Here is a 25,206-nt window from a genome sequence, read left to right as displayed (position 1 = left end):
TTTCCACTATAATGCACAATTACAGCAAAATGCTTACTTGAGTAGCCTTGGCGTCAACCCATAAGAGACCCCAAGGTAGTCCAGATTCTCAGCTTGCCTCTCACTCAGCTTGAGAAGAAGAGGTGGCAAATCCTTCCGAGGCATCACAGCTTCTTCTAGTAAGCTGACAGCCTGAAACAAAAGAGAGCAGCTTAACAAAAGAGGAAGAAGAGCCAAATAATAGCTTGTGAGGTCCTTGATGCTTCCCAAGCTCAGAGAGACACAGTTCAACCCTGACCTACAAATATTCTCCTTTATTAGAAACGTGGATGTATCAAAAAATAACTTGCAACTTTTGTTCACTGATCAATTGTGAAAACTGGGACTGTCAAAGTTAGTCAATAGCTTTCCCCATTATACTGAAACTTTCAAAGTAGTACCATGGAGATGGTGCCATTTTTTTTCAAGCTTTCACAAGCATGTAAAGGGTTGATTAAATCAATCACAAAGTGTCTTAATTAACTCACCTTTCCAGAAAGCAGTGAGCCAACTCTCCTCCGTGTTCTCTTCTTCTTCGTTCAGCATCTTCAACATAATGCAGGAATGTTCCCCGGTCAGATCATTCTAGACACAAAGCCATTGGGGCTATTAGCACACTATGTTTTCAACAAACAGCAACTATTTGTTTGAATTAAAGTATTTTTCTATCAACAGAAATATAGCTAGAAGAGATGAGAGAATATCTCCCTGCCATGAGAACTGAGTCATCATTGGCCCAAGTTAACCAAACGTTTTGATTAAATGAACTAAATTAAGAGCCCCATGTACTATAATTGAATATTTATTTATTTATTTATTTATTTATTTATTTATTTGATTTATACGCCTTCTCCCAAAGGACTCAGGGCGGTGTACAGGCAAAAGTAAAAAAGAACGATACAATATACAATTTAAAATGCAAGTAAAAAACTTATTATAATCAGCCTAAGAACTGTAAAATATATAAAAAACTAAAACCCCAATTTAAAATTAATAATAAGAAATTTAAAATCGATAAAACTTAAGCCAGCCCTGCGCGAATAAAAAGATGTGTCTTCAGTTCGCGGTGAAAGGTCCGAAGGTCCGGTATTTGGCGTAAACCCGGGGGAAGCTCATTCCAGAGTGTGGGAGCCCCCACAGAGAAGGACCTTCCCCTGGGGGCCGCCAGCCGACATTGTTTGGCCGACGGCACCCTGAGAAGTCCCTCTCTGTGAGAGCATACGGGTCGGTGGGAGGCATGCGGTAACAGCAGGCGGTCCCGTAAGTACCCAGGCCCTAAGCCATGGAGCGCTTTAAAGGTAGTAACCAAAACCTTAAGCCACAGGTAGCCACAAGTATATAAAGTTTGGAAGGAACCTCAGAAACCATTCCATCCAACTCCGTATAGTGTCTCTGGCAGATGACTACCCAGCCTTTGCCTTATATCCCCACCACCACTTAAAGTCCTAATTAAATAAATGAATCACCATTTCTACAGTAGGAGATTTGCCCCAAAAGCAGAAGAATAACGTACTTTCCCTTAACTACATCTCACCAGTCAATAAATGGGTGGGTAGCAAAGAATTTAGAGTTCTTTGGCTAACATTTATGGGACTAAACGATGATAAACAGCAAAATAAAGAACGCTTGTATCAAATAACTAATAAATCCCCTGTATTTCTTTCCTTAAAATGCCTTTGGATGATATTTCAAGGCATAAAAAACAATAACCTTGTAATCTGTCTTATAAAACCTTGAGAGCATGCTTCTGGTGGCTATGTAAGACTTTGAATTGGTACAAATGTGATATTTTACTGCTACTACAACTATACAAATAAGCGTAAATAATGCTTAATAATAACTTTACTCTGAGATTCTGAAATATGAAATAAACAGGGGAGCTTGGAAACATCTTGAATCTGATGGATCTACACCCACAGTAATCCAAGAGTGTGATTATATTTAGAAGTAACAATGTCCATATTTGTTCCTCTCACTAGCTCTTATTCCACCCTTCTAGTAAAAAAAAGTCACTCTGCCATTTTCTGATGAAGAAAAAACAAATCATTTGCCAACAGAATTTCTCCTCCTCCCTGATATTCAAGAAATAAACACAGAAATTCTGTTATGGTCTTGGACTATGAAACACAACTTACTGGAGTTTGCCTCAAATAGACCGGCACGAATCCACCCCGTTTCCAAAATCTTGTAGGAAAGGAAAACAATAAAAATTAATCCACAAACAAGAGAAAGTTCATTCCTTATTTTTCCAATTTAAATACTGGATTCTGTATTAGAAATACATCCTCAAGCAATATGGTAAAATATAAGCCAATTGTGGGACATTTAAAGCATAATTTTCTGCTTTAAAAACTGAACGTTTTCAACTGACACTCCATAATACTGTCTTTCTCAAGAAGACATTCAGGAACATAAATATTTTATTCTCTTTAATTCTCTTCTCTCAAGTATAAATGCCTTTGGATATGGGAAAGCTGCTCGTTGGGACAGTGTCACCAAAATGGATAAGAAAAACTTTAAATAGTTTGTCGGCTGAAATAAAAAGATTGTTTTGATTGGAAAAATTGAAAAATGGAATTATTGCCACAGAAAAGTGATGCAATACCAGGTTGGCAAAGAGAAACTACAGAATGGAACAGAAAATGAACACATTCCATAGAATCCATAAGTATCAAGTGTCCCAAAGAATAGTCAGTCCCCTTTGTTGTTGCTGGTTGCAGTCGTGTCCAACCCATCGCGACCCCATGGACAACATTCCTCCAGGCCTTCCTGTCCTCTACCATCCTCTGGAGTCCATTTAAACTCATGCCTACTGCTTCAGTGACTCCATCCAGCCACCTCGTTCTCTGTCGTCATCTTATCTAGTTTGGGCAATAAAACATCTGCAAAACAGGCAAGCTCAGAGGTTTCTCAGAGATTTAACTACTTGGTTTAGAGACCCGGCCTAAATAAAATCTGGAAGTGTTCATGATTTCAAATAATGTCTGGTTGTACCTATGATTCCAAAGCTAATCAGACTTCATCTTAAGAAGTTTCTGACTATGAAACCATCAAAAATCTACCACTGGATTCCAGAGAATATCAACTGACATGTGCAATAAAGATTTGGGGCTTACAGAACTATTCCTATTAGGCATACTTACAGGAGATTATGACAAAAAAACTCAGTATCTTATACTACATGTAGTAACTGCCAGAATAGTCTCTGCCCAAAACTGGAAAAATAAAAATATGCCATCAGAGGAAAGTGTGATAAAGAAAGTATTAAGAGTGTGCCGAGATGAATAAATTAACAATGGAAATAAAAGATGGAGGAGAAACTGAATATTATTTGATATGGAATTTATGGTATAACTGGTTAGACAATAGATGTAAAGACTAGGAAATTAACAAAGAAAGTGGATTAAGGAGCTAGAAAATAGTAAAAAGCACAAACAAAGATAAATGAAGAATATGCAGTATTATAGTAGGATAAGATGTGATATAAAAGGTAATTTAAAAAAAAACACAGAGTAATAACTATGTACTGTATATAAATGTACATAAATGAATATATTAGTATGTATAAGGAAACCACATGTATGTAATTACATAGATAAAGGGAAAATGTATTTATACTAGATATATATTGGTATTAAAGTGTTGCAAGGATGATGAAAATTGTGATATAAAATGGAAAAAAACCTGCTTAATTAAAAAAAATTAAAAAAGATTTGGGGCTTGTTGAAACATACATTTTAGAAACATTTATATCATGGGCAAAAAGATGCTAGTGAAAAATTAAAGTATCAATTGAAGGCCCATTGGCAGGACATCAAATGAAGTGAATTCAATTAATTCAACAGTAGTTAGATAAGTTGTACGTACAGCCTGAGTAGCAGAAAGAGGCATAGCTCCAAACTTGTTGAGAAAGTACAATCTAGAAATAGTTGGGATCATGTCCATGATCAAGTGATAGTCCACCATGTTTCTTGAGTACATCTCTAGTCTCTTCAGGTCATAAGGGATGAAGACCGCTTCTAGTTCATTACGACTGAGAGCTGAGCAAATTGGTGAGAAATAGAAGAAAAAGTAGACGGTTATGCAAAAATAGGATCTGAAGTCATTAATCCTCAGTAGCTCGCTTGGGGTCGCGGTGGCTCACGTGGTAAGACGCTGAGCCTGCGCTCCACTGAAGTCAGCAGCTTGGTGGCTCAATTCCCATGAGCGAATAAACCGTGTAGGGACAGGAAAGGAGCCTCCCCCAATTACCTATTGGCATTCAGGCATCTCGCGAGTAAGATAATACCATCCAAAAAAATTGTTTCACAGAGGTAGCTAGCCACTTTGGTGATCCCTGGCTAACACATGCCATACGGGGAAAAAAAAAAAAGAGGAGCGTACACTAATTTTAATCAATCTGCATCTCTCTACATGCCTTAATCCCTGGCTCTCATAATCTCCAACCAGCCTCCTTTGGGTAGAATTTAGGTATTTGCACCCATTCGCAGAGCACAGCAGATTATTATGCCATCTAGAAAATTATGGGAGATAAAGTGAAACACACCTAAAGAACATTAACCTGGACAAGGTTAATCTATATACACTTTTTTCCTTATTGGATTGTGTGTTAAGATTAGGAAGGGAGAACACAAGATAATGTATCATGCATGGAATTAAGGAATAGAAAACCACTAATGGTTGCTTCTAATTTGAAACAGATTTCAAAGATTTCCTCTAATATGACATAAAAATACTAGTGTGTTATGCCTAAAGAGCATGAATTGTTTTGAAAAAATATTTGCATGCAATCAAATAGTCAAAATCAGTATTACTAAAGTATATGACCACATTTCCTCCATTTTAAAAGAGAAGGATATAAGAGTACATTTAAAATTGAAGAAGAAAGAAAAGAAAAAGTGGATCTCAATTTTAAAAAAAGAGCGGGGCTTCAATGTTTAGCCTATTAGAAACAGAATGAAGATCTATGAAAATTCTTCATTCAACATCCACCTTTTTCCTGGATTTCATTTAAGTTGTTTTATGAAGTACCCTGTCAGGAGCTTGCATATACTTACAGGATTGTGACTGTTGCTTGACATTCCTGTTTTGTAATATATTCAAAGCTAATGATGGGGAGAAAGTGCTGAACTGGTAAGACAAGAGAGACAAGAATCTCCTCCTGAAATCTGTAGAGCAACGAGAAAAAACAAGGGGCTCTCATGTAACACAATATTTCTCAACCTTAGCCAGTTTACCATGTGTGAATTTCAGCTCCCAGAATTCCACAGCCAGCAGTGTTGAGAAACAGGGTGCTCTCTGAGCTTGCCTGTTTTCTTGCAGACATTTCATTTCCCAAACTAGGTAACATCATCAGGGCATCAGGGCTAGCACGGATAATCTTATCTAGTTTGGGCAATAAAAACATCTGCAAAAAACAGGCAAGCTCAGAGAGCATCAAGGATCCCCCATGTCAACCCTGACCTACAAATATTCTCCTTTATTAGAAACGTGGATGTATCAAAAAATAACTTGCAACTTTTGTTCACTGATCAATTGTGAAAACTGGGACTGTCAAAGTTAGTCAATAGCTTTCCCCATTATACTGAAACTTTCAAAGTAGTACCATGGAGATGGTGCCATTTTTTTTCAAGCTTTCACAAGCATGTAAAGGGTTGATTAAATCAATCACAAAGTGTCTTAATTAACTCACCTTTCCAGAAAGCAGTGAGCCAACTCTCCTCCGTGTTCTCTTCTTCTTCGTTCAGCATCTTCAACATAATGCAGGAATGTTCCCCGGTCAGATCATTCTAGACACAAAGCCATTGGGGCTATTAGCACACTATGTTTTCAACAAACAGCAACTATTTGTTTGAATTAAAGTATTTTTCTATCAACAGAAATATAGCTAGAAGAGGTGAGAGAATATCTCCTGCCATGAGAACTGAGTCATCATTGGCCCAAGTTAACCAAACATTTGATTAAATGAACTAAATTAAGAGCCCCATGTACTATAATTGAATATTTATTTATTTATTTATTTATTTATTTGATTTATACCGCCTTCTCCCAAAGGACTCAGGGCGTGTACAGGCAAAAGTAAAAAGAACGATACAATATACAATTTTAAAATGCAAGTAAAAACTTATTATAATCAGCCTAAGAACTGTAAAATATATAAAAAACTAAAACCCCAATTTTAAAATTAATAATAAGAAATTTAAAATCGATAAAACTTAAGCCAGCCCTGCGCGAATAAAAAGATGTGTCTTCAGTTCGCGGTGAAAGGTCCGAAGGTCCGGTATTTGGCGTAAACCCGGGGGAAGCTCATTCCAGAGTGTGGGAGCCCCCACAGAGAAGGGCCTTCCTGGGGCCCAGCCGACATTGTTTGGCCGACGGCACCCTGAGAAGTCCCTCTCTGTGAGAGCATACGGGTCGGTGGGAGGCATGCGGTAACAGCAGGCGGTCCCGTAAGTACCCAGGCCCTAAGCCATGGAGCGCTTTAAAGGTAGTAACCAAAACCTTAAAGTGCACTCGAAAGGCCACAGGTAGCCACAAGTATATAAAGTTTGGAAGGAACCTCAGAAACCATTCCATCCAACTCCGTATAGTGTCTCTGGTAGATGACTACCCAGCCTTTGCCTTATATCCCCACCACCACTTAAAGTCCTAATTAAATAAATGAATCACCATTTCTACAGTAGGAGATTTGCCCCAAAAGCAGAAGAATAACGTACTTTCCCTTAGCTACATCTCACCAGTCAATAAATGGGTGGGTAGCAAAGAATTTAGAGTTCTTTGGCTAACATTTATGGGACTAAACGATGATAAACAGCAAAATAAAGAACGCTTGTATCAAATAACTAATAAATCTCCTGCATTTCTTTCCTTAAAATGCCTTTGGATGATATTTCAAGGCATAAAAAACAATAACCTTGTAATCTGTCTTATAAAACCTTGAGAGCATGCTTCTGGTGGCTATGTAAGACTTTGAATTGGTACAAATGTGATATTTTACTGCTACTACAACTATACAAATAAGCGTAAATAATGCTTAATAATAACTTTACTCTGAGATTCTGAAATATGAAATAAACAGGGGAGCTTGGAAACATCTTGAATCTGATGGATCTACACCCACAGTAATCCAAGAGTGTGATTATATTTAGAAGTAACAATGTCCATATTTGTTCCTCTCACTAGCTCTTATTCCACCCTTCTAGTAAAAAAAAGTCACTCTGCCATTTTCTGATGAAGAAAAACAAATCATTTGCCAACAGAATTTCTCCTCCTCCCTGATATTCAAGAAATAAACACAGAAATTCTGTTATGGTCTTGGACTATGAAACACAACTTACTGGAGTTTGCCTCAAATAGACCGGCACGAATCCACCCCGTTTCCAAAATCTTGTAGGAAAGGAAAACAATAAAAATTAATCCACAAACAAGAGAAAGTTCATTCCTTATTTTTCCAATTTAAATACTGGATTCTGTATTAGAAATACATCCTCAAGCAATATGGTAAAATATAAGCCAATTGTGGGACATTTAAAGCATAATTTTCTGCTTTAAAAACTGAACGTTTTCAACTGACACTCCATAATACTGTCTTTCTCAAGAAGACATTCAGGAACATAAATATTTTATTCTCTTTAATTCTCTTCTCTCAAGTATAAATGCCTTTGGATATGGGAAAGCTGCTCGTTGGGACAGTGTCAACAAAATGGATGAGAAAAACTTTAAATAGTTTGTCGGCTGAAATAAAAAGATTGTTTTGATTGGAAAAATTGAATAAATGGAATTATTGCCACAGAAAAGTGATACAATACCAGGTTGGCAAAGAGAAACTACAGAATGGAACAGAAAATGAACACATTCCATAGAATCCATAAGTATCAAGTGTCCCAAAGAATAGTCAGTCCCCTTTGTTGTTGCTGGTTGCAGTCGTGTCCAACCCATCGCGACCCCATGGACAACATTCCTCCAGGCCTTCCTGTCCTCTACCATCCTCTGGAGTCCATTTAAACTCATGCCTACTGCTTCAGTGACTCCATCCAGCCACCTCGTTCTCTGTCGTCATCTTCTTCTTTTGCCCTCAATCTTTCCCAGCATTAGGCTCTTCTCCAGTGAGTCCTTCTTTCTCATTAGGTGGTCAAAGTATTTCAGTTTCATCTTCAGGATCTGGCCTTCTAAAGAGCAGTCAGGGTTGATCTCCTCTAGAACTGACTTGTTTGTTCACCTTGCAGTCAAGGGACTCGCAGGAGTCTTCTCCAGCACCAGAGTTCAAAGGCCTCAATTCTTTGGCGCTCAGCCTTTCTTATGGTCCAACCTTCACAGCCATACATTGCAACTGGGAAAACCATAGCTTTGACTTTACGCACTTTGGTTGGCAGGGTGATGTCCCCTTAGTTAGAGTCATTATTCAAATCCAATCTGGCAAAAATACACAATAACTGAAAATGAACATTTTCCACTATAATGCACAATTACAGCAAAATGCTTACTTGAGTAGCCTTGGCGTCAACCCATAAGAGACCCCAAGGTAGTCCAGATTCTCAGCTTGCCTCTCACTCAGCTTGAGAAGAAGAGGTGGCAAATCCTTCCGAGGCATCACAGCTTCTTCTAGTAAGCTGACAGCCTGAAACAAAAGAGAGCAGCTTAACAAAAGAGGAAGAAGAGCCAAATAATAGCTTGTGAGGTCCTTGATGCTTCCCAAGCTCAGAGAGACACAGTTCAACCCTGACCTACAAATATTCTCTTTTATTGGTAAATTATAGCTTGAGATTTGCTTATTTACTGCTGCCCAGATAGGCAATTAAAGAACTCCGATGAAGCTCTGTGCCAACTTGATACCACCACCCATATAGAAAACTTCATACCTCACTGCTCACAGTAGCAATTTCTCGTGGCTTCCGAATAACCTTTTCTTCCAAGCAAGGAAATTTGCCTTCATAATACATCTGGAGCAAACGCAAAGCTCGGCTACCATAACCCATCTACAAAAATCAAGAAAGAATGAGAAGAAAGCACATTAGAGGAAGGTGCTTAAATGACTCTTAAATGTTCCCATTTTACCAGTTGTTACACAGGGTGGTTAATTGCTGTGACAATATTTAAAACAGACTTTTGTGAGTATGCATGGTTATAGAAAGTAAGATGATCTTGACAGAGATATAGGCAATAGGGGCTAAAGCATTTTTAAAGCCCAGAAGGTCAAGATAATTTCAGAAGCAGCTCAGGTTGATACCTACCTAATTCACTGGATTATAAGAAGGAAGAGAAAGAATAGTACAATCAGACTTGCAAACTGAAGGACCAAGTTAGGGACAAATTGTTCTGCAGAAAAATCTATCTATGTGGTCACCAGAAGATGAAACTGACTTGATAACGCATACTCAATTAATCAAAATCCTTTAATAATTATCTTTTTTTCTTTCCCTTCTTAAAATAAAACTTTTTCAATCTTTGCAGTAATTGGCAGTAGCTTAATAAATCTGGGTCTCTCCAATGCCAGCTGAGAGCACGATAGTAGCTGGTATAGTTCAGTTTTAAATTGTTAAATTATATTAAAAGAAAACAAAGAGAAAAGAAAACAAATGTCTTCAGAGTAAACAGAAGTAGATTTCCATTTCATGTTACGCAATTAAATTGTTAGCATTTAAGTCAATTTATATAACAATAAAGGAACCATAAAAAATAACCCTCTAAACTAATGTAGGCAGTCCACATTTATCCTGCTCTAAAACTGATTTATAAATATGATTAGACTGTTATTATTTTGTCGAAATAAGGCAAATTTTTGTAGTTCAATGGAGATTTAGACCAAGGCCCATCATCCAAAAGTACACTGACTGAAGATATAAACAGATTGGCAAATCATGCTCAAACTGGAGAAAGGCCTTCCTGTCCTCTACCATCCTCTGGAGTCCATTTAAACTCATGCCTACTGCTTCAGTGACTCCATCCAGCCACCTCGTTCTCTGTCGTCATCTTCTTCTTTTGCCCTCAATCTTTCCCAGCATTAGGCTCTTCTCCAGTGAGTCCTTCTTTCTCATTAGGTGGTCAAAGTATTTCAGTTTCATCTTCAGGATCTGGCCTTCTAAAGAGCAGTCAGGGTTGATCTCCTCTAGAACTGACTTGTTTGTTCACCTTGCAGTCAAGGGACTCGCAGGAGTCTTCTCCAGCACCAGAGTTCAAAGGCCTCAATTCTTTGGCGCTCAGCCTTTCTTATGGTCCAACCTTCACAGCCATACATTGCAACTGGGAAAACCATAGCTTTGACTATACGCACTTTGGTTGGCAGGGTGATGTCCCCTTAGTTAGAGTCATTATTCAAATCCTATCTAGCAAAAATACACAATAACTGAAAATGAACATTTTCCACTATAATGCACAATTACAGCAAAATGCTTACTTGAGTAGCCTTGGCGTCAACCCATAAGAGACCCCAAGGTAGTCCAGATTCTCAGCTTGCCTCTCACTCAGCTTGAGAAGAAGAGGTGGCAAATCCTTCCGAGGCATCACAGCTTCTTCTAGTAAGCTGACAGCCTGAAACAAAAGAGAGCAGCTTAACAAAAGAGGAAGAAGAGCCAAATAATAGCTTGTGAGGTCCTTGATGCTTCCCAAGCTCAGAGAGACACAGTTCAACCCTGACCTACAAATATTCTCTTTTATTGGTAAATTATAGCTTGAGATTTGCTTATTTACTGCTGCCCAGATAGGCAATTAAAGAACTCCGATGAAGCTCTGTGCCAACTTGATACCACCACCCATATAGAAAACTTCATACCTCACTGCTCACAGTAGCAATTTCTCGTGGCTTCGAATAACCTTTTCTTCCAAGCAAGGAAATTTGCCTTCATAATACATCTGGAGCAAACGCAAAGCTCGGCTACCATAACCCATCTACAAAAATCAAGAAAGAATGAGAAGAAAGCACATTAGAGGAAGGTGCTTAAATGACTCTTAAATGTTCCCATTTTACCAGTTGTTACACAGGGTGGTTAATTGCTGTGACAATATTTAAAACAGACTTTCGTGAGTATGCATGGTTATAGAAAGTAAGATGATCTTGACAGAGATATAGGCAATAGGGGCTAAAGCATTTTTAAAGCCCAGAAGGTCAAGATAATTTCAGAAGCAGCTCAGGTTGATACCTCCCTAATTCACTGGATTATAAGAAGGAAGAGAAAGAATAGTACAATCAGATTTGCAAACTGAAGGACCAAGTTAGGGACAAATTGTTCTGCAGAAAAATCTATGTGGTCACCAGAAGATGAAACTGACTTGATAACACATAATCAAAATCCTTTAATAATTATCTTTTTTTCTTTCCCTTCTTAAAATAAAACCTTTTCAATCTTTGCAGTAATTGGCAGTAGCTTAATAAATCTGGGTCTCTCCAATGCCAGCTGAGAGCACGATAGTAGCTGGTATAGTTCAGTTTTAAATTGTTAAATTATATTAAAAGAAAACAAAGAGAAAAGAAAACAAATGTCTTCAGAGTAAACAGAAGTAGATTTCCATTTCATGTTACGCAATTAAATTGTTAGCATTTAAGTCAATTTATATAACAATAAAGGAACCATAAAAAATAACCCTCTAAACTAATGTAGGCAGTCCACATTTATCCTGCTCTAAAACTGATTTATAAATATGATTAGACTGTTATTATTTTGTCGAAATAAGGCAAATTTTTGTAGTTCAATGGAGATTTAGGCCAAGGCCCATCATCCAAAAGTACACTGACCGAAGATATAAACAGATTGGCAAATCATGCTCAAACTGGAGAAAATAAAAAAGGAAACTGACATTAACTGAATGGCATTCATAATATACAAATAAAAGAAAAACAAATCAATTAAGATTTAAGTATGAACCTCAACTCTAAGAATGTTTTAACAAATCCTGCAAATCAGTTGTTTACATATACTTTGCAATTATTTTAACCAGGGTAATGTTTTATCAATTATTGCGGAGATGTATTTTAGTGAAATTTAAAATAAATTTACCCCTTGGTAATCAGGATGGACTGCAATGCGTACAATTCTTCCACCAGAAAGGCTCCCAAAATCAGGATCTTGGAACTACCAACAAAAATGAAAGGAAGTAATAAATAAATGATTTTCAATGGGAAAGTATTCAATAGTAATGGTTTCTTAATGGATTAGTCTTACAACCATATCAATAAATGAAAAGAAAAAGAAAATGTAAGATCTGATTCCAGGACAAAATAGATTTTAAAAAATACAGTGATAAGATATATACCATGTTTTTCAGAATATAAGATGCACTCCCCCCCCCAAAAAAAATGGATGGAAATGTCTGTGCATCTTATAGAGCGAATATTGCAGTGGGGGAGGGAGGAAGTTGGTGCAGCAGAGATCAGCTGTTCTAGGAAGTGGGAATTGTTGCCGCCGCCTGTTTGCCGCCACCCATTTCCCGGCCAATGGCAGTGAATGCTGGCGGCGAAGGCAAATGGGCGGCAGCGAATGGGCCACAGCAAACGGGCAGCAGCAAACAGGCGGTGGTGATCCCCACCGCCTAGAACAGCTGATCGGTGGTATTCCAGGAGGCAAATCCAATCACCAATCAGCTGCTCGGCAGCGAAGTCTCCATTGTTCCTTGGCAGCTGGGGCTGCGATAATGTGCTGAAGCTGACCAGGCTGTTTGCTGTTTATTTGTTTGCTTGTTTATTCAATTTATATTGCCGCCTATTCATCCATAGCAACTCAAGGCAGCTTACATAATATAAGACCACATTTAAAACAATAAAAACTAGCAAAAAGAATCAAATAAATTAATATAGTATAATATAACAAAACAATCTTCTTCTGGGTCCTACCAGGTGTATCTCCCTCGGGGGCGGGACCCGCAACATTCCCTGCCTCCCCGCTCTAATGGGTCAGGTTGATGTGACCAACAAGAGAATCCTGTAAAGCAGTGGGCGAGGGCTGAACCAGGATAGCACAAGGCCTCCCACTGTTTGTTGCAAGGATGCTAGCCAGATGAATACCAGATGAATGCTGGGAGGCAGAGGCAGATTTTTTTTTCTTGTTTTCCTCCTCTAAAACTAATGTGCGTCTTATAGTCAGGAGTGTCTTATAGTCCGAAAAATACGGTAAGTGGTAACACAGAGACAGCAATCCGATAAAATGCATCACCCTTATAAAGGTAAAGATAAAGATTCCCCTCGCACATACGTGCTAGTCGTTCCCCACTCTAGGGGACGGTGCTCATCTCCGTTTCAAAGCCGAAGAGCCAGTGCTGTCCGAAGATGTCTCTGTGGTCATGTGGCCGGCATGACTCAATGCCAAAGGCGCATGGAACGCTGTTACCTTCCCACCAAAGGTGGTCCCTATTTTTTCTGCTTGCATCTTTTACATGCTTTAGAACTGCTAGGTTGGCAGAAGCTGGGACAAGTAACAGGAGCTCACCCCGTTATGTGGTGCTAGGGATTCGAACCACTGAACTGCCGACCTTTCGATCGACAAGCTCATCGTCTTAGCCCCTGACCCACTGCGTCCCTATTATCACCCTTAAAGGGGACCCCAATTTGTTCAATGTATCGGGTTCTTAGCTCAACTGCCTTAATTATAAACTTAGCACTTCTGCTTACAACATATAAATTAGGAGGAACCAAGACAAGCTATGTGATATTCAATACGTTTTTAAAAAATCAATTTAGATTTAAGTACAAAATCCATTACCTGCTCTGAGATGTTCCACGGAATGAGATCTCCTGAGGCTTTTTTTCCTCTGGACAGGCTGTTCATAATAGATTGTCGTGATATCTCACCCTCCAAACATACCTGCAGGAATAAACAGAAGATAAGTTTCTGTTTTTCAGGGGTACATTATGTAGCATTTTTAAAACCAAAATTGTGTATCAGGTATAAATTACTTAAAAGAGTAACAGAAGTACCAGAAGGTATAGATTACTTAAAATAGTAGAAAAAGTACTATTATTTTCTAATTAATAACTAGAAAGACTGAGTTAATCCAATCTCCTGATCTGTTCCAAAACAGTAATGTAAATGAGGTAGAAGTTGCTAGTAACAAGAGTTTTTTTTTTTTTTATTCAAAAAGTTTTACAAAAATTTTTTCCCCCCTTTCCCCCCAACCCCTTTCCCTTCACAAACCCCCTCCCCCTCCCCCCCTGGCTTCCCGGAACAAACACAAGGTATAGTTAAAAATAAAACAAACATATGCTAAAAAAATTTTTTTTCCCCAAAACTATTATACCAATTCTCCCTCTCTAGCTCTGACTTCCTCCTTACATAACCAAATCCTTCAAAAAATTAACAATAAACAATAATAAAATATATAAATCAGTAGAACAAATTAATCCTAAAATATTTAAAACCAGCTAAAACATAAAAATCCAATCCAGTTCAGAGAATATCTCCCTTATAGCTTCTATAACCATATAACCATATAATTCTTTCGGGGACACAAATATTTTTGTCTATTAATATTTTAAAAAAACCTTGTTTCAAAAATAATACTATTGTCTCTTGCCATTTTTTTTGGTGCATTAATCTCTGTCTTTCCTTCGTTGCTCCTTTTAAAAAGTCAATCACAATATTTCCTAGTAATTCCTTATGTCCAGAAATCCAAAAATTACTGCCGATATTCCATCAGTCCAAAAGAGAACTCTTGGGAAACATTAAGCTTGTGAGTCTTTTCCATTTGAGGACAATCTCCTGTAGCACAAATTCAGGCAGCTCATCCAAACTATTTAAAGAAAACTTCTTTAGATCACCTTGTTTCTTCACGATCAAATCTTCATATTTATCCTCTTTTATTTGTATATCCTCCATTCCATTTTCCGAATAATTGCACTGGTTAATTTGCTCCAAACTCTCATCCAAAACGTCCCCATTTTTTATCAATTTGTATTTTTGAATAATTAAATACATTCTTTCTGTGTAGTCCTGTATAACGTCCCGAACCCATTCTTCTGAAAGAACCTCCATAACAAAATTCCTGCTGAGAATCCCCTTGTAACGTACTTAAACAGCGTAATATAATCCAACAGTCCACAGTCAAACACAATAAGATAAAATCTCCATTCAGTTTCGATTCAACAGCAAAGCTCCCTTTGATGTATCGCTCTGCTTTCAGTTTCTCTAAAACGAAACTGAAGGGGGGGAGGAAGTCAGAAAATCAAAAATACTTGCAAACCAATAATTGCTCCTCACATTTGTTCCGCCTGCTTTTCGTATCCACAAAAAAAATCAATTGCTAGCAGAAGTGGACATCTTCCTCTTTTCCTGCTTTTTCAGGAGCGCAGAGAATACTGGAGGTGGGGGAGGGGTAAATAAGGGGATTCACCGTTCAGGACTTTGTATTACAAAAACAAAGCCTCTAGGGGAATCTACCCAATTCCTCCCCCTTGCTCTGTCTCTCTCTTTCAACCAGAGAGAGAAATGAAGCCGGGATCAGTTGTTAAATCCGGCTTTACGGTATTCAATGCGGAGTGCCATAAATTGGCACCCAGCGAGAAAGATGGCGCCACCCAGAAGCCTCTAGTAACAAGAGTTTTGATTCTGACACATTTTACAATTCCAAAACTATTAATGAAAGTCTACCTTAATTGAGAAATCAGTAATACATATACTTTGGTGTTACCAACTCCCAAACACGGTAGCTAAAATAGAGACTCCAAATTCTTTGCTCACATAATGGATAACATGACAAATTTCTTCCCTGAAGCCAATGAAGAAAAGATACAAATTTCTTTGGGAAAGATTCAGAGTCCTTACTTATTGATTTCTCTAGTTCTGCTTCTTCTTGTCTGATCAAATTCATTACTTTGGTTACTTGAAAACATCCTTCTTACCTGGACCACAGCAAGAACTTCTGGCAAGGAATTTTGAGTAGGTGGGACCGGTGGCAAAAGGCAAAAGAGATGATGGGCTGGAGCATCCGAAAGCATCTGGAGGTCATTAGGAGAATTCTGGAAGATTGCAACCATGTTACAGAATTAGATCTCAGTCACTCAAGCATGCTTTGTTAATTCAGGCTATTGGTTATTAATAGAAATGATACGTTATTCAAAGCCCCGTGACTTTAAAACACTCTATTATTCTCAATTCATTCCCATACACCGGAAGCGGGGGAAAAATATCCTGGGTCAGAATGCTGTATGTTTCTGTATGACCCAATGTGGCCTCCAGATTTAACATTATCTTTATTATGCATCCTTCTTTCCAATCTTAGCACATTTTATTTCCTAGAATCATATACAGGTAGTCCTTAATTAGGACCACAATTGGGATTGGAACTTCTGTTGCTAACTGATGCGGCCATCAGGTGAGTCATGCTGTTGTTAAGCAAATCTGGCTTCTCCCATTTACTCTGCTTCTCAGAAGCTCCCTGGGAAGGTTGCAAATGGAGATCACATGACCACAGGATGCTGCAACCATCATAAATACATGCTCAAACTCTGATCATTTGGCTCTTGGGACACTGTGATGGTTGCACGTGCAAGGATTCCTTGGCTAAGGCATCAGGCTAGAAACCAGGGGACTGTGATTTCAGTCCAATCTTATGGGAGAGGAGGAGGAGGAGGAGGAGAACCGAGTGACTCCACCATTTTTCTGCTAAGTCCAAGCTGAAAATAACACATGATCACCAACCTTGTAGTGAGAAGCCACATACAGGGCCATTAATCTCTGAAGAAAAGTTTCTGAAGCTCTGTGATAACAGAACAGAGTGTCTCTGTTCACATAATATCTGAGTGTCATCCATGAGTTAAGTGACAAATTTCCTGATTTGTCTTTGAAAGCTAGAAGGAAGCCAACATTTTCTTCGATGCTGACATTGTCCAAACATATTTACTAATGTCCAACACACTTCATAGGCCAGCGGTTCTCAACCTGTGGGTCGGGACCCCGTTGGGGTTGAATGACAATTTGCCAGGGGTCGCCTAAGACCATCGGAAATATGGGAAGTATACTTGCGAGTCGAAGAATCGCGCTCCAATGGTTGACTCCACAAGCCAGCTGCAGGCTCTTCAAATCGCTAGCCGAATTCAGCTTCAGGCGCGATCAATTAAAAGACAGAAATCTTTGCTCTGATGTCTCCCTCTCAAGCCAGCTGCAATCACTCCCAATCGCTAGCCTAATCTGGCTTCAGGCGCGATAAACTTAATAGGGGAGGAGTCTCCGCTTTAATGCCTCCGTCCTCAAGGCAATCGCAAGCAGTTCAGATCGCTAGCCAATATGGCTTCAGGCACGATAAATTCAAAACGAAAATAATTTTACGGTTGGGGTCGCCACACCGTGGGGAATTGTATTAAAGGGGTCGCAGCACTATAAAGGTTGAGAACCACTGTCATAGGCAGTGAAAAGCAGAGGAAGTAAATAGCTATCTTTATCAATTGTATTTCTAAGTCTGTGTAAATTGTTAAGATCTGCAAATGTTGGTAGAAAGGTAGAAGGTACTAAGAGACTTGTTACCAAAAAATGAATGAGATAAGAGTGAGTTTACTTTGTTGCATGGAAATGAGGGTTGAGTATCTCAGGAGAAACGTAAGAGTTGAATGCAATGGCAATGGGACAACTAAGTAGTGTATGTGATAAAACAAAAGGCAGAGTCTAGAATGAATGCGTGTTGAACAAATAAGAGCTTAATGCAAAAGTGAGTGATCAGCACAAAAAAACCTCACATTTTTAAAAAAGTGAGGAGTTTAAAAAACAAAAGGTAACAAATGAACTTACATATGGAGGATGTGGAACCAAGGAACAAAAAAGTAGGAAGAGTTACTGTTGTGGCCTGTCAGCCGCTGGCCCCTCCAGCAACCGAATCAGAAGAGGCAGCAGCGGCATGGGAGCCAGAGTCAGGATCAAGGCAACCTGAGAGGTCCGAGGGGGAAGAATGACTGGAGCAGAGACAGAAGCAGAGACTGGGCCGTGTGTCAGCCCTCACATGGAGAGTCAACAGCCCCCAGATCTAGAGGTGGCTGATGAGGAAGAAGAGGAACAGCTGGGTCCAGTGCCTGACACATGGATGCGCAGAAGGCAGAGGAGAGGAGAGCAGTGGAAATCCACAGTCCGATCCTTGGGAAGGAAGAGCCACTTCTCCTAGCGAAGCCCCACCCTAACTCTGGGGATACAAGGCAGGGGGTAGAGATGTGGCAGACAACGATTCATCTTCTGGCTGAACGGACTTGTAGCCTGTGGTGAGAGAGAAACTTTTTGCCGGAGCTCCTAGCACTCCTAATTAAAGGAATCTTCGAGTTAACTTCAGAGGGCTGGTCGTGTTTTTGGGGAGCTGAGTCAGAACATTGACACTGAATGGTATTGGCCTAAACTAGTTTATAGCTACCGTTTCTTTCCTTTTTCTTACTTCATGTTATTCATTTCTGTCGCTTACTACTTCTTGCTCCTTTTCTATCCTTCGCACAATGTTCTCCCTAAAAGAGAGCAGTGTGATGGGAATATAGATACGACTGCAATAGCTGCACTTAAGTCTGAGAATGAGCACAAGGATACAAATCACAGTTTTCGGGCAATGGACAACCAGATATAATTCTCGTGATGTTGAGACAATCCAAGCATAGCAAATCATTCAGCCACTTTTCAACTGGATCTCCTGGAGCATATCTAATGGATTCCTGAAGCGAAACTTCATGCAATGTACGGGCTGGGGAGAAAGGATATACAAAAGGGTCACATACAAAACAATCTAAACATCTCTTTGGTCGGAAAAGAATAAAAAGGTGGTCAAAAAACAAGATCTGTAGCTGGTACAGGTAGTCTTCGATTTACAACAGTTCATTTAGTTAACCGTTCAAAGTTATAAATTCACTGAAAAAAATGACCTGTGACCATTTTTCACACTTACAACTGTTAACAGCATCAGCACCATCACGTGAATGAAATTTGGATGCTTGACAAATGACTCGTATATATGATGTTCCAGGGCAGGGGTGTCCAAACTTGGTCCCTTTAAGACTTGTGGACTTCAACTCCCAGAGTTCCTCAGCCAGCTTTGCTGGCTGAGGGACTCTGGGAGTTGAAGTCCACAAGTCTTAAAGGGACCAAGTTTGGACACCCCTGTTCCAGGGTCATATGATCGCCTTTTGCGTCCAAGTCATTGGAAAAGTCAGATTGACTTAACAACCGTTTTACTAGCTTAACAACTGCAGTGATTCACTTAACTCTGGCAAGAAAGATCATAAAATAGAGCAAAATTCACTTAACAAATGTTAAGTGTTAGCAACAGAAATTTGGGGCTCAATTGTGGTCATAAATCGAGAACTACCTATATTCTATAGAATTATTCCTAGCCTTATTCTTAGCCTTAAATGGCACATTATAACTTTTCATACTTTAACCTAATAACTAGGCATGTATATTGAGTTAAGTCACAGTTTTTAAAGAGATAATTTAACTAATCCACAATTGATTGGTTTGATACAACATGCTAAACCATAAGCCCTATGGGTCACAAACCACAATGCTTGGACATGCACAATCTGACAAGCCAAAAGTCTAACTCATCTACATCAGTAATGTGTGGAAGCCTAATCCCAATAGGTGATGGATTTGAAGAAACAAGAGACCTACCGTCTAACAGAGAACAAACAAACCCATCACCTATCAAAGAAAGCAGATCCACTGCCTAGGATCTGTTCAATTGCATTGAAGGTTATCTAAGATCAAAGACAGCTCATGGAAAAGTGATAGTTTTCTGTGATTTCTCCTGTATATTCTTTTAAAAAATGTAAAGCTCAGTTAAGCAACACAGCCATGATCTTATGTACTGGAGGTTTCTAGTTTCAGAGAAATACCTGAGGACAGTTTAGCTGTAATGGTTGTTTTGTTCTCTGCAATTACGCTGGCTTGGGCCTGTGCACTCTCCTGTCGTAACTGCTGGATCAGTTTCAAAGACAAGGAACGGCCGGTGCCCTCATATCTATTCAAAACAACAGAGAGAATAGTCAGATGGGAGCAGGCAAAAGAACAAGCACAGCAGCTGTTTAACTTACGATATACGCAGCTTAATCCAAATTCTGTCCTAAAGATGTAATATTTCTGGAAATGTTGAAGTCATAGGGACAAAATGCCAGGTTTGTTATTGTTCTGTTTTTAAGGAGGACAGACAATCTTAAAAAACATTGGAATGCATGCAACCTTTCGGTCAAGTGTCAGTTTATCTTACAACATAGAAAAGAATAAAATGCATCGTTCATAACTTTGCACAACAGTTGTGTTAAAACTGCTTCCAAAGAAAATGGTGGCCCTAACCTGGGATACAATAATAAATTAATCAATTAAGGAACTTTAGAAAGTTGCAATGCCAACTGGTCAATTCTTTGCTTTTGTTTTTTTCTATTCTTCTCCTGTCAAACATCTAATAACATTTCACCTCCTGTTTTACCATTACCAATTCTGAAATAAATCGGAGTGTTGAAATAGCACCTCTAAAGCTTTTAACTCATTTAGTAATTTCTTCTTAACACTAAAACTGCAACTACTTACATAAGCGGGGTGTGGGTGTGTTTGAACAACAGTAAGGAATAATGTGAAAACAATCCTGCCAAATAGATAAAATAATTCCTTATTACTAATGGGCCAGACATTCATGAATGCTTATTATTTGTTGATTCTATTATCCAATGGCAACTGCATGTGTGTGACTCAGCCATAACTGACTGTCATCAGAGACAGGTGTTTTATATCACTGGATATTAATTCCAGTACAAAATATTTAGAGGAAGGAGTTCACTAACTTAGCAGATGAAGCATAGTATTTTCATTTGAAATTCAAAAAACAACAACAAAAAGTATATTCTTCATAATTTTCAGAAACAGTGGATCAACAGCCTTTGGACATCACTTTAGCCAGTGAAACTTACCCATTGATTGTAGAAGCCATGAAGACCAGATAAGGACCCAACAGGTTCTTCACCAAAGGAAGAGGAATGGCAGCAGCTTCATCAATTACCACAAGTTCAGCCTGCCCCAGTTTTACAGCATCAGCAGGATGGATATACTGGGGGGAAAGGGAAATGGAAAGAGTAGAAATCCTAAACTGCCTTTCGGAGGGTGTCACGGCAACAAAAATAAAATAAACTCTTTTAGAACCCCTTAAATTTCTCATTTTGCTTAGTTCCCTTTATCTAAAGTAATAATAAATGAGCTATACCTATAAATCAAATGGATTAGCTAACAATACTCTGCAGCCCATGTTCACATGTAGTAGAAAACCAGATTTTAAAACAAATGAATAGAAGCGTTACTTTTCATTCAGGCTGATGAACCGATAAAGTGGTTTCCAATCCTGACCTGTTCAGAAGCCCTTCACGCATTGCTAGAAACTTCTTAAGTGCTGAATTCTGGCATCTTTCATTGTTGAACCAAAGAAGAACAGCAACATTAGAACAAAACACCCAACTGCCCAATTCTGTAGGCCAAACATTGATAAATACCTGGATTGTCTGTCTATGTTCTCGAAACACATTGACTCTCACAACCGCTTTGCTGAATTCAGGATTGAGAGACTGAATGATCTCATAATCCAAATGTTCCTGAAAACAGACATAATAATGGGACAATATGAAAAATGAGAAAGGGATGCGGTGGCTCAAGGGGCTAAGACACTGAGCTTGTTGATCGAAAGGTTGGCAGTTCAGCAGTTCAAATCCCTGGTGCTGTCGTGTAATGGGCTGAGCTCCTGTTACTTGTCCCAGCTTCTGCCAACCTAGCAGTTCGAAAGCATGTAAAAAATGCAAGTAGAAAAAATAGGGACCACCTTTGGTGGGAAGGTAACAGCGTTCCGTGCGCCTTTGGCGTTAAGTCATGCTGGCCACATGACCACAGAGATGTCTTTGGATAGCGCTGGCTCTTCGGCTTTGAAACGGAGATGAGCACCGCCCCCTAGAGGGAACGACTAGCATGTATGCATGAGGGGAACGACTAGCATGTATGCACGAGGGGAACCTTTACCTATGAAAAATGAAATATTATCCCTCCTAATAATTGACAAATCTTACTACTATGGTTGGTCGCACAGCCAGCCAGATGTTTAGGCTGGATTTGGCATTTTTATCTACCTAAATGAATCCTTCCCAGTAGCCTGAGAAAGGCAGATGCTGTTGTCTGATGGTGTTAAGAGGTACTGTCAGAGGACGTAAGCCGTTTGGAATAAAGAGCAAAGTGGTATGGAACAGAATTTTACATCTTGGGAAACATACAAATCACAAGCAGCCTATTCAGGATGATTGAGTTGGGGGTCTGCAACCCAACATATCTGGAGGCTGCTGGGCTTGAGAAGATCAGAAAAGATCCATTACATATACGTCAATGGTGGGTTTCAAAAATTTTTACTACCGGTTCTGTGGGTGTGGCTTGGTGGGCGTGGCAGGGGAAAAATACTGTAAAATCTCCATTCCCACCCCAATCCAGGGAAAGGTTACTGCAAAATCCCCATTTCCTCCTGATCAGCTAAGACTTGGGAGGCAGAGAATAGATGGGGGAGGGGCCAGTCAGAATTTTTACTACCGGTTCTCTGAACTACTCAAAATTTCCACTACTGGTTCTCCAGAACTGGTCAGAACCTGCTGAAACCCACCTCTGATATACATGTCAAGATAGGGAGGACAAGTCGGTTGGCATAGTGGTTTACAGGCACTGGATGAGCGTAAATTCTAGTCCTACTTTATGTATAAAGCAATCTGGGTATCTGGACCTCAGAGCCATGACCCAAGATTCAGGCAGATCAGATCCCACTGGACGTCGCACCTACCAATTCAACATCACTAAATCCAATATGAATACCCACTCAGGTCCCTCCTCAACCAACACTGATCCTTCTTTAGCTGTTGTGCCTCGTCCGTTTTCCCCACAGCCGGGCCCGTCTTATCTGCTTCCGAATGCTGAGGAATGTCCTAGCATGCCTCCCGGCCCCAGCCCTGGCTCCATGCCCAGATAGGCCGAAGAAGAAGAAGTGCCTCCAGCCCCCAGCCCTGGCTCCATGCCCAGGCAAACGGAGCAACTAGACCCCTCCCCCTCCCTCACAGCATGTGAGCCTGAGGAAGGTCAATTACCAACAGCTGCAGACTGGAGTGGCCCTCGCGTCAGAAGACTTGATAGACGGAGGCAACAGAAGGAAGGGAGGGGCAGGCCTGGATAAATGCTGAGTCATGGAGCTACACCCCATGGCCTATATAAAGGATCTGCTTTCTGGCATTCTCTGAGTCAGGCAAAGTCTACCTTATCTTGCTGAAGTCACTTTCTGGTCTCCTGCCTGCCTTGAGAACTTTGCTAGGACTTTGGCAGAGCTGCAGAGGCACGCCTGATTTGGATTTCCCTGACCCGGCCGTCAGCGGAGGAGTGGGACACGACATTAGCTAACATGGGTGCCAAGAAGATGGGCAAACTTTGCTGGCCTGGAAATCTACCACCACAGCAAAGTAAGTGCCTTGTAAGAAAGTGGAAAGATTGCTCATTATCATGTCCCAAAGGTGCTTTTTCAAGAGGCAACTGGACTTCCTGGTTTTTCTTTGAAGACATTTCACTTGTCATCCAAGAAGCTTCTTCAGCTCATTATCATGCCTTATCATTGGCAACTGCTGAGCAGGGGATACTTCAGCTGTGCACGCTGAGTAGGGAGAAGATTTCATTTGTGCAGGGACTGCCTTCCATTGCTAGAAGCAATTATGGCATCTGGCTTTGTAATTAGCAAATTCTTCTTTTTGACTTCTGCTTCATTTTAACTGCATGTTCTTGACCAAGTTCTCTGAGTCATCCCTTGGTAATTTTCAAATTGACTGTCTACTCGAATTACACTTTCTCTTCAGCCTCTAGTAAGCTATCTGTGTACAAACCCACACATTCTCTTGCTTCCCCAACTCCTCCTCTCTTGCCTCCCTCTGCTTATCTGCTCCCATCTCTCCAAGCAAGTCTTCCTGACATTTTCACCTGTCAAGTTCTCTTTCTTCTTACAAGTTTTTTTAAAAAAATGTTACACCAAAATGCAGTGTTTGTATTCCCTCCCAGAAACTTGACAAGCCTCACCCCCCAAGCTCCCACAATCCACCCAAATTTTGTTTGCCTAGAGGTCCCCAAACTTGGGAGCTTTAAAACTTGTGGACTTCAACTCCCAGAATTCCCTGGTTAGCCATGCTAGCTGGGGTATTCTGGGAATTGAAGTCCACAAGTCTTAAAAGTTGCCAAGTTTGGAGAGCCCTGGACTACTGTATGAACATTTTCTCCTTTTGCCAGGATGCGAAAACTGGGTGATTGACCTTGGACTAGTTACTCTGTGTCAACCCTTGGAAGATAAAAGTAATGGGCAAGCCAATTCTGACAAAACTTGCCAAGAAAACTGCAGGGACTATAGTCCAGGCAGTTGCCAAAAGTCAAAAACTGATTCAAAGGCACACTCACCAAAAAAAAGAAAACCCTAAGCAAAACAAAGAAAAGGTAAGATAGAAACTGGCAGAAATGTATGGCAGGGAAAACTTTTGGCAAACTGAGATACTCGGGTGAAAACAATCTATCCCTTTTATTGTCACCTCAAAAGAAGAGAATATCTGTAGCTCAGGGTTGAACTGTGGAGTCCTTGGCGCTCTCTGAACTTAGTTGTTTGTTTGCAGACATCTTGTTACCATATAATGGAACATCTGCAAGCCAACAACCAAGCTCAGAAAGCACCAAGGACTCCACAATATTGCTTCATTTTACCTGGTACTGTAGAGCATCAAAGCCTTTAAATACAAATTCAAACAGGGTGTGGAGATTATCTGGACTTGGAGATGTGACGAAAATGTTGGAATAGCTGTAAAAAAGAAAAGAAAAGACAAGAACAGATGTTACAACATTTTTGTCCCTCTGTTAAAATGTCAGAAGCAATTTTTAGCTATCACCTTTGAAACATCAGATCAATTAAAAATGATTCAATGCCCCAATTGTTAAGAGACAACAAAACAATGTTTCAAGTTTTTCGGAGTATAAGACGCACCTTAGTTTTTGGGGAGGAAAATAAGAAAAAAGCTGATTGGCAGGTGGATTGGCCTCCCGGAATAATCCCAATCAGCTGTTCCCAGAAGTGAATTTTAGCACATTCCTTGGTTGTGAGCTCTGTGTCTTGCTTTTCTTTTTACTTTTTTTTCTGCCTCTGAAACTTCTGAAACTCTGTTTCAGAAAAAACCTTTTCTGCCTCCGAAAGCCTCCGAAACAGCTTCAGGAAAAAAGC

At 39.7% G+C, this 25,206-nt stretch overlaps 1 protein-coding gene across 1 annotated transcript in view; it reads right to left on the bottom strand.

Moving 5' to 3' along the window:
* Positions 1 to 25,206, bottom strand: part of NAT10 (N-acetyltransferase 10) — a 57,399-nt gene that overhangs the window by 12,898 nt on the left and 19,295 nt on the right. Inside the window, exons 10-24 of the mRNA XM_058161633.1 lie at positions 24,696 to 24,789; positions 21,440 to 21,538; positions 20,867 to 21,003; positions 19,799 to 19,923; positions 18,498 to 18,648; positions 16,641 to 16,737; positions 15,842 to 15,958; positions 13,707 to 13,808; positions 12,009 to 12,083; positions 8,877 to 8,993; positions 8,502 to 8,635; positions 7,356 to 7,404; positions 5,711 to 5,807; positions 5,076 to 5,186; positions 3,886 to 4,058 (exon numbers count right to left, since the gene is read on the bottom strand). Of these exons, the coding sequence (XP_058017616.1) occupies positions 3,886 to 4,058; positions 5,076 to 5,186; positions 5,711 to 5,807; positions 7,356 to 7,404; positions 8,502 to 8,635; positions 8,877 to 8,993; positions 12,009 to 12,083; positions 13,707 to 13,808; positions 15,842 to 15,958; positions 16,641 to 16,737; positions 18,498 to 18,648; positions 19,799 to 19,923; positions 20,867 to 21,003; positions 21,440 to 21,538; positions 24,696 to 24,789 (1,678 nt within the window). The remainder of the gene's footprint in view (positions 1 to 3,885; positions 4,059 to 5,075; positions 5,187 to 5,710; positions 5,808 to 7,355; positions 7,405 to 8,501; positions 8,636 to 8,876; positions 8,994 to 12,008; positions 12,084 to 13,706; positions 13,809 to 15,841; positions 15,959 to 16,640; positions 16,738 to 18,497; positions 18,649 to 19,798; positions 19,924 to 20,866; positions 21,004 to 21,439; positions 21,539 to 24,695; positions 24,790 to 25,206) is intronic.

The sequence above is a fragment of the Ahaetulla prasina genome, chromosome 1, assembly GCF_028640845.1.
Source record: "Ahaetulla prasina isolate Xishuangbanna chromosome 1, ASM2864084v1, whole genome shotgun sequence".
Taxonomy (NCBI): domain Eukaryota; kingdom Metazoa; phylum Chordata; class Lepidosauria; order Squamata; family Colubridae; genus Ahaetulla; species Ahaetulla prasina.
This window is presented reverse-complemented; position numbering and strand designations above follow the sequence as displayed.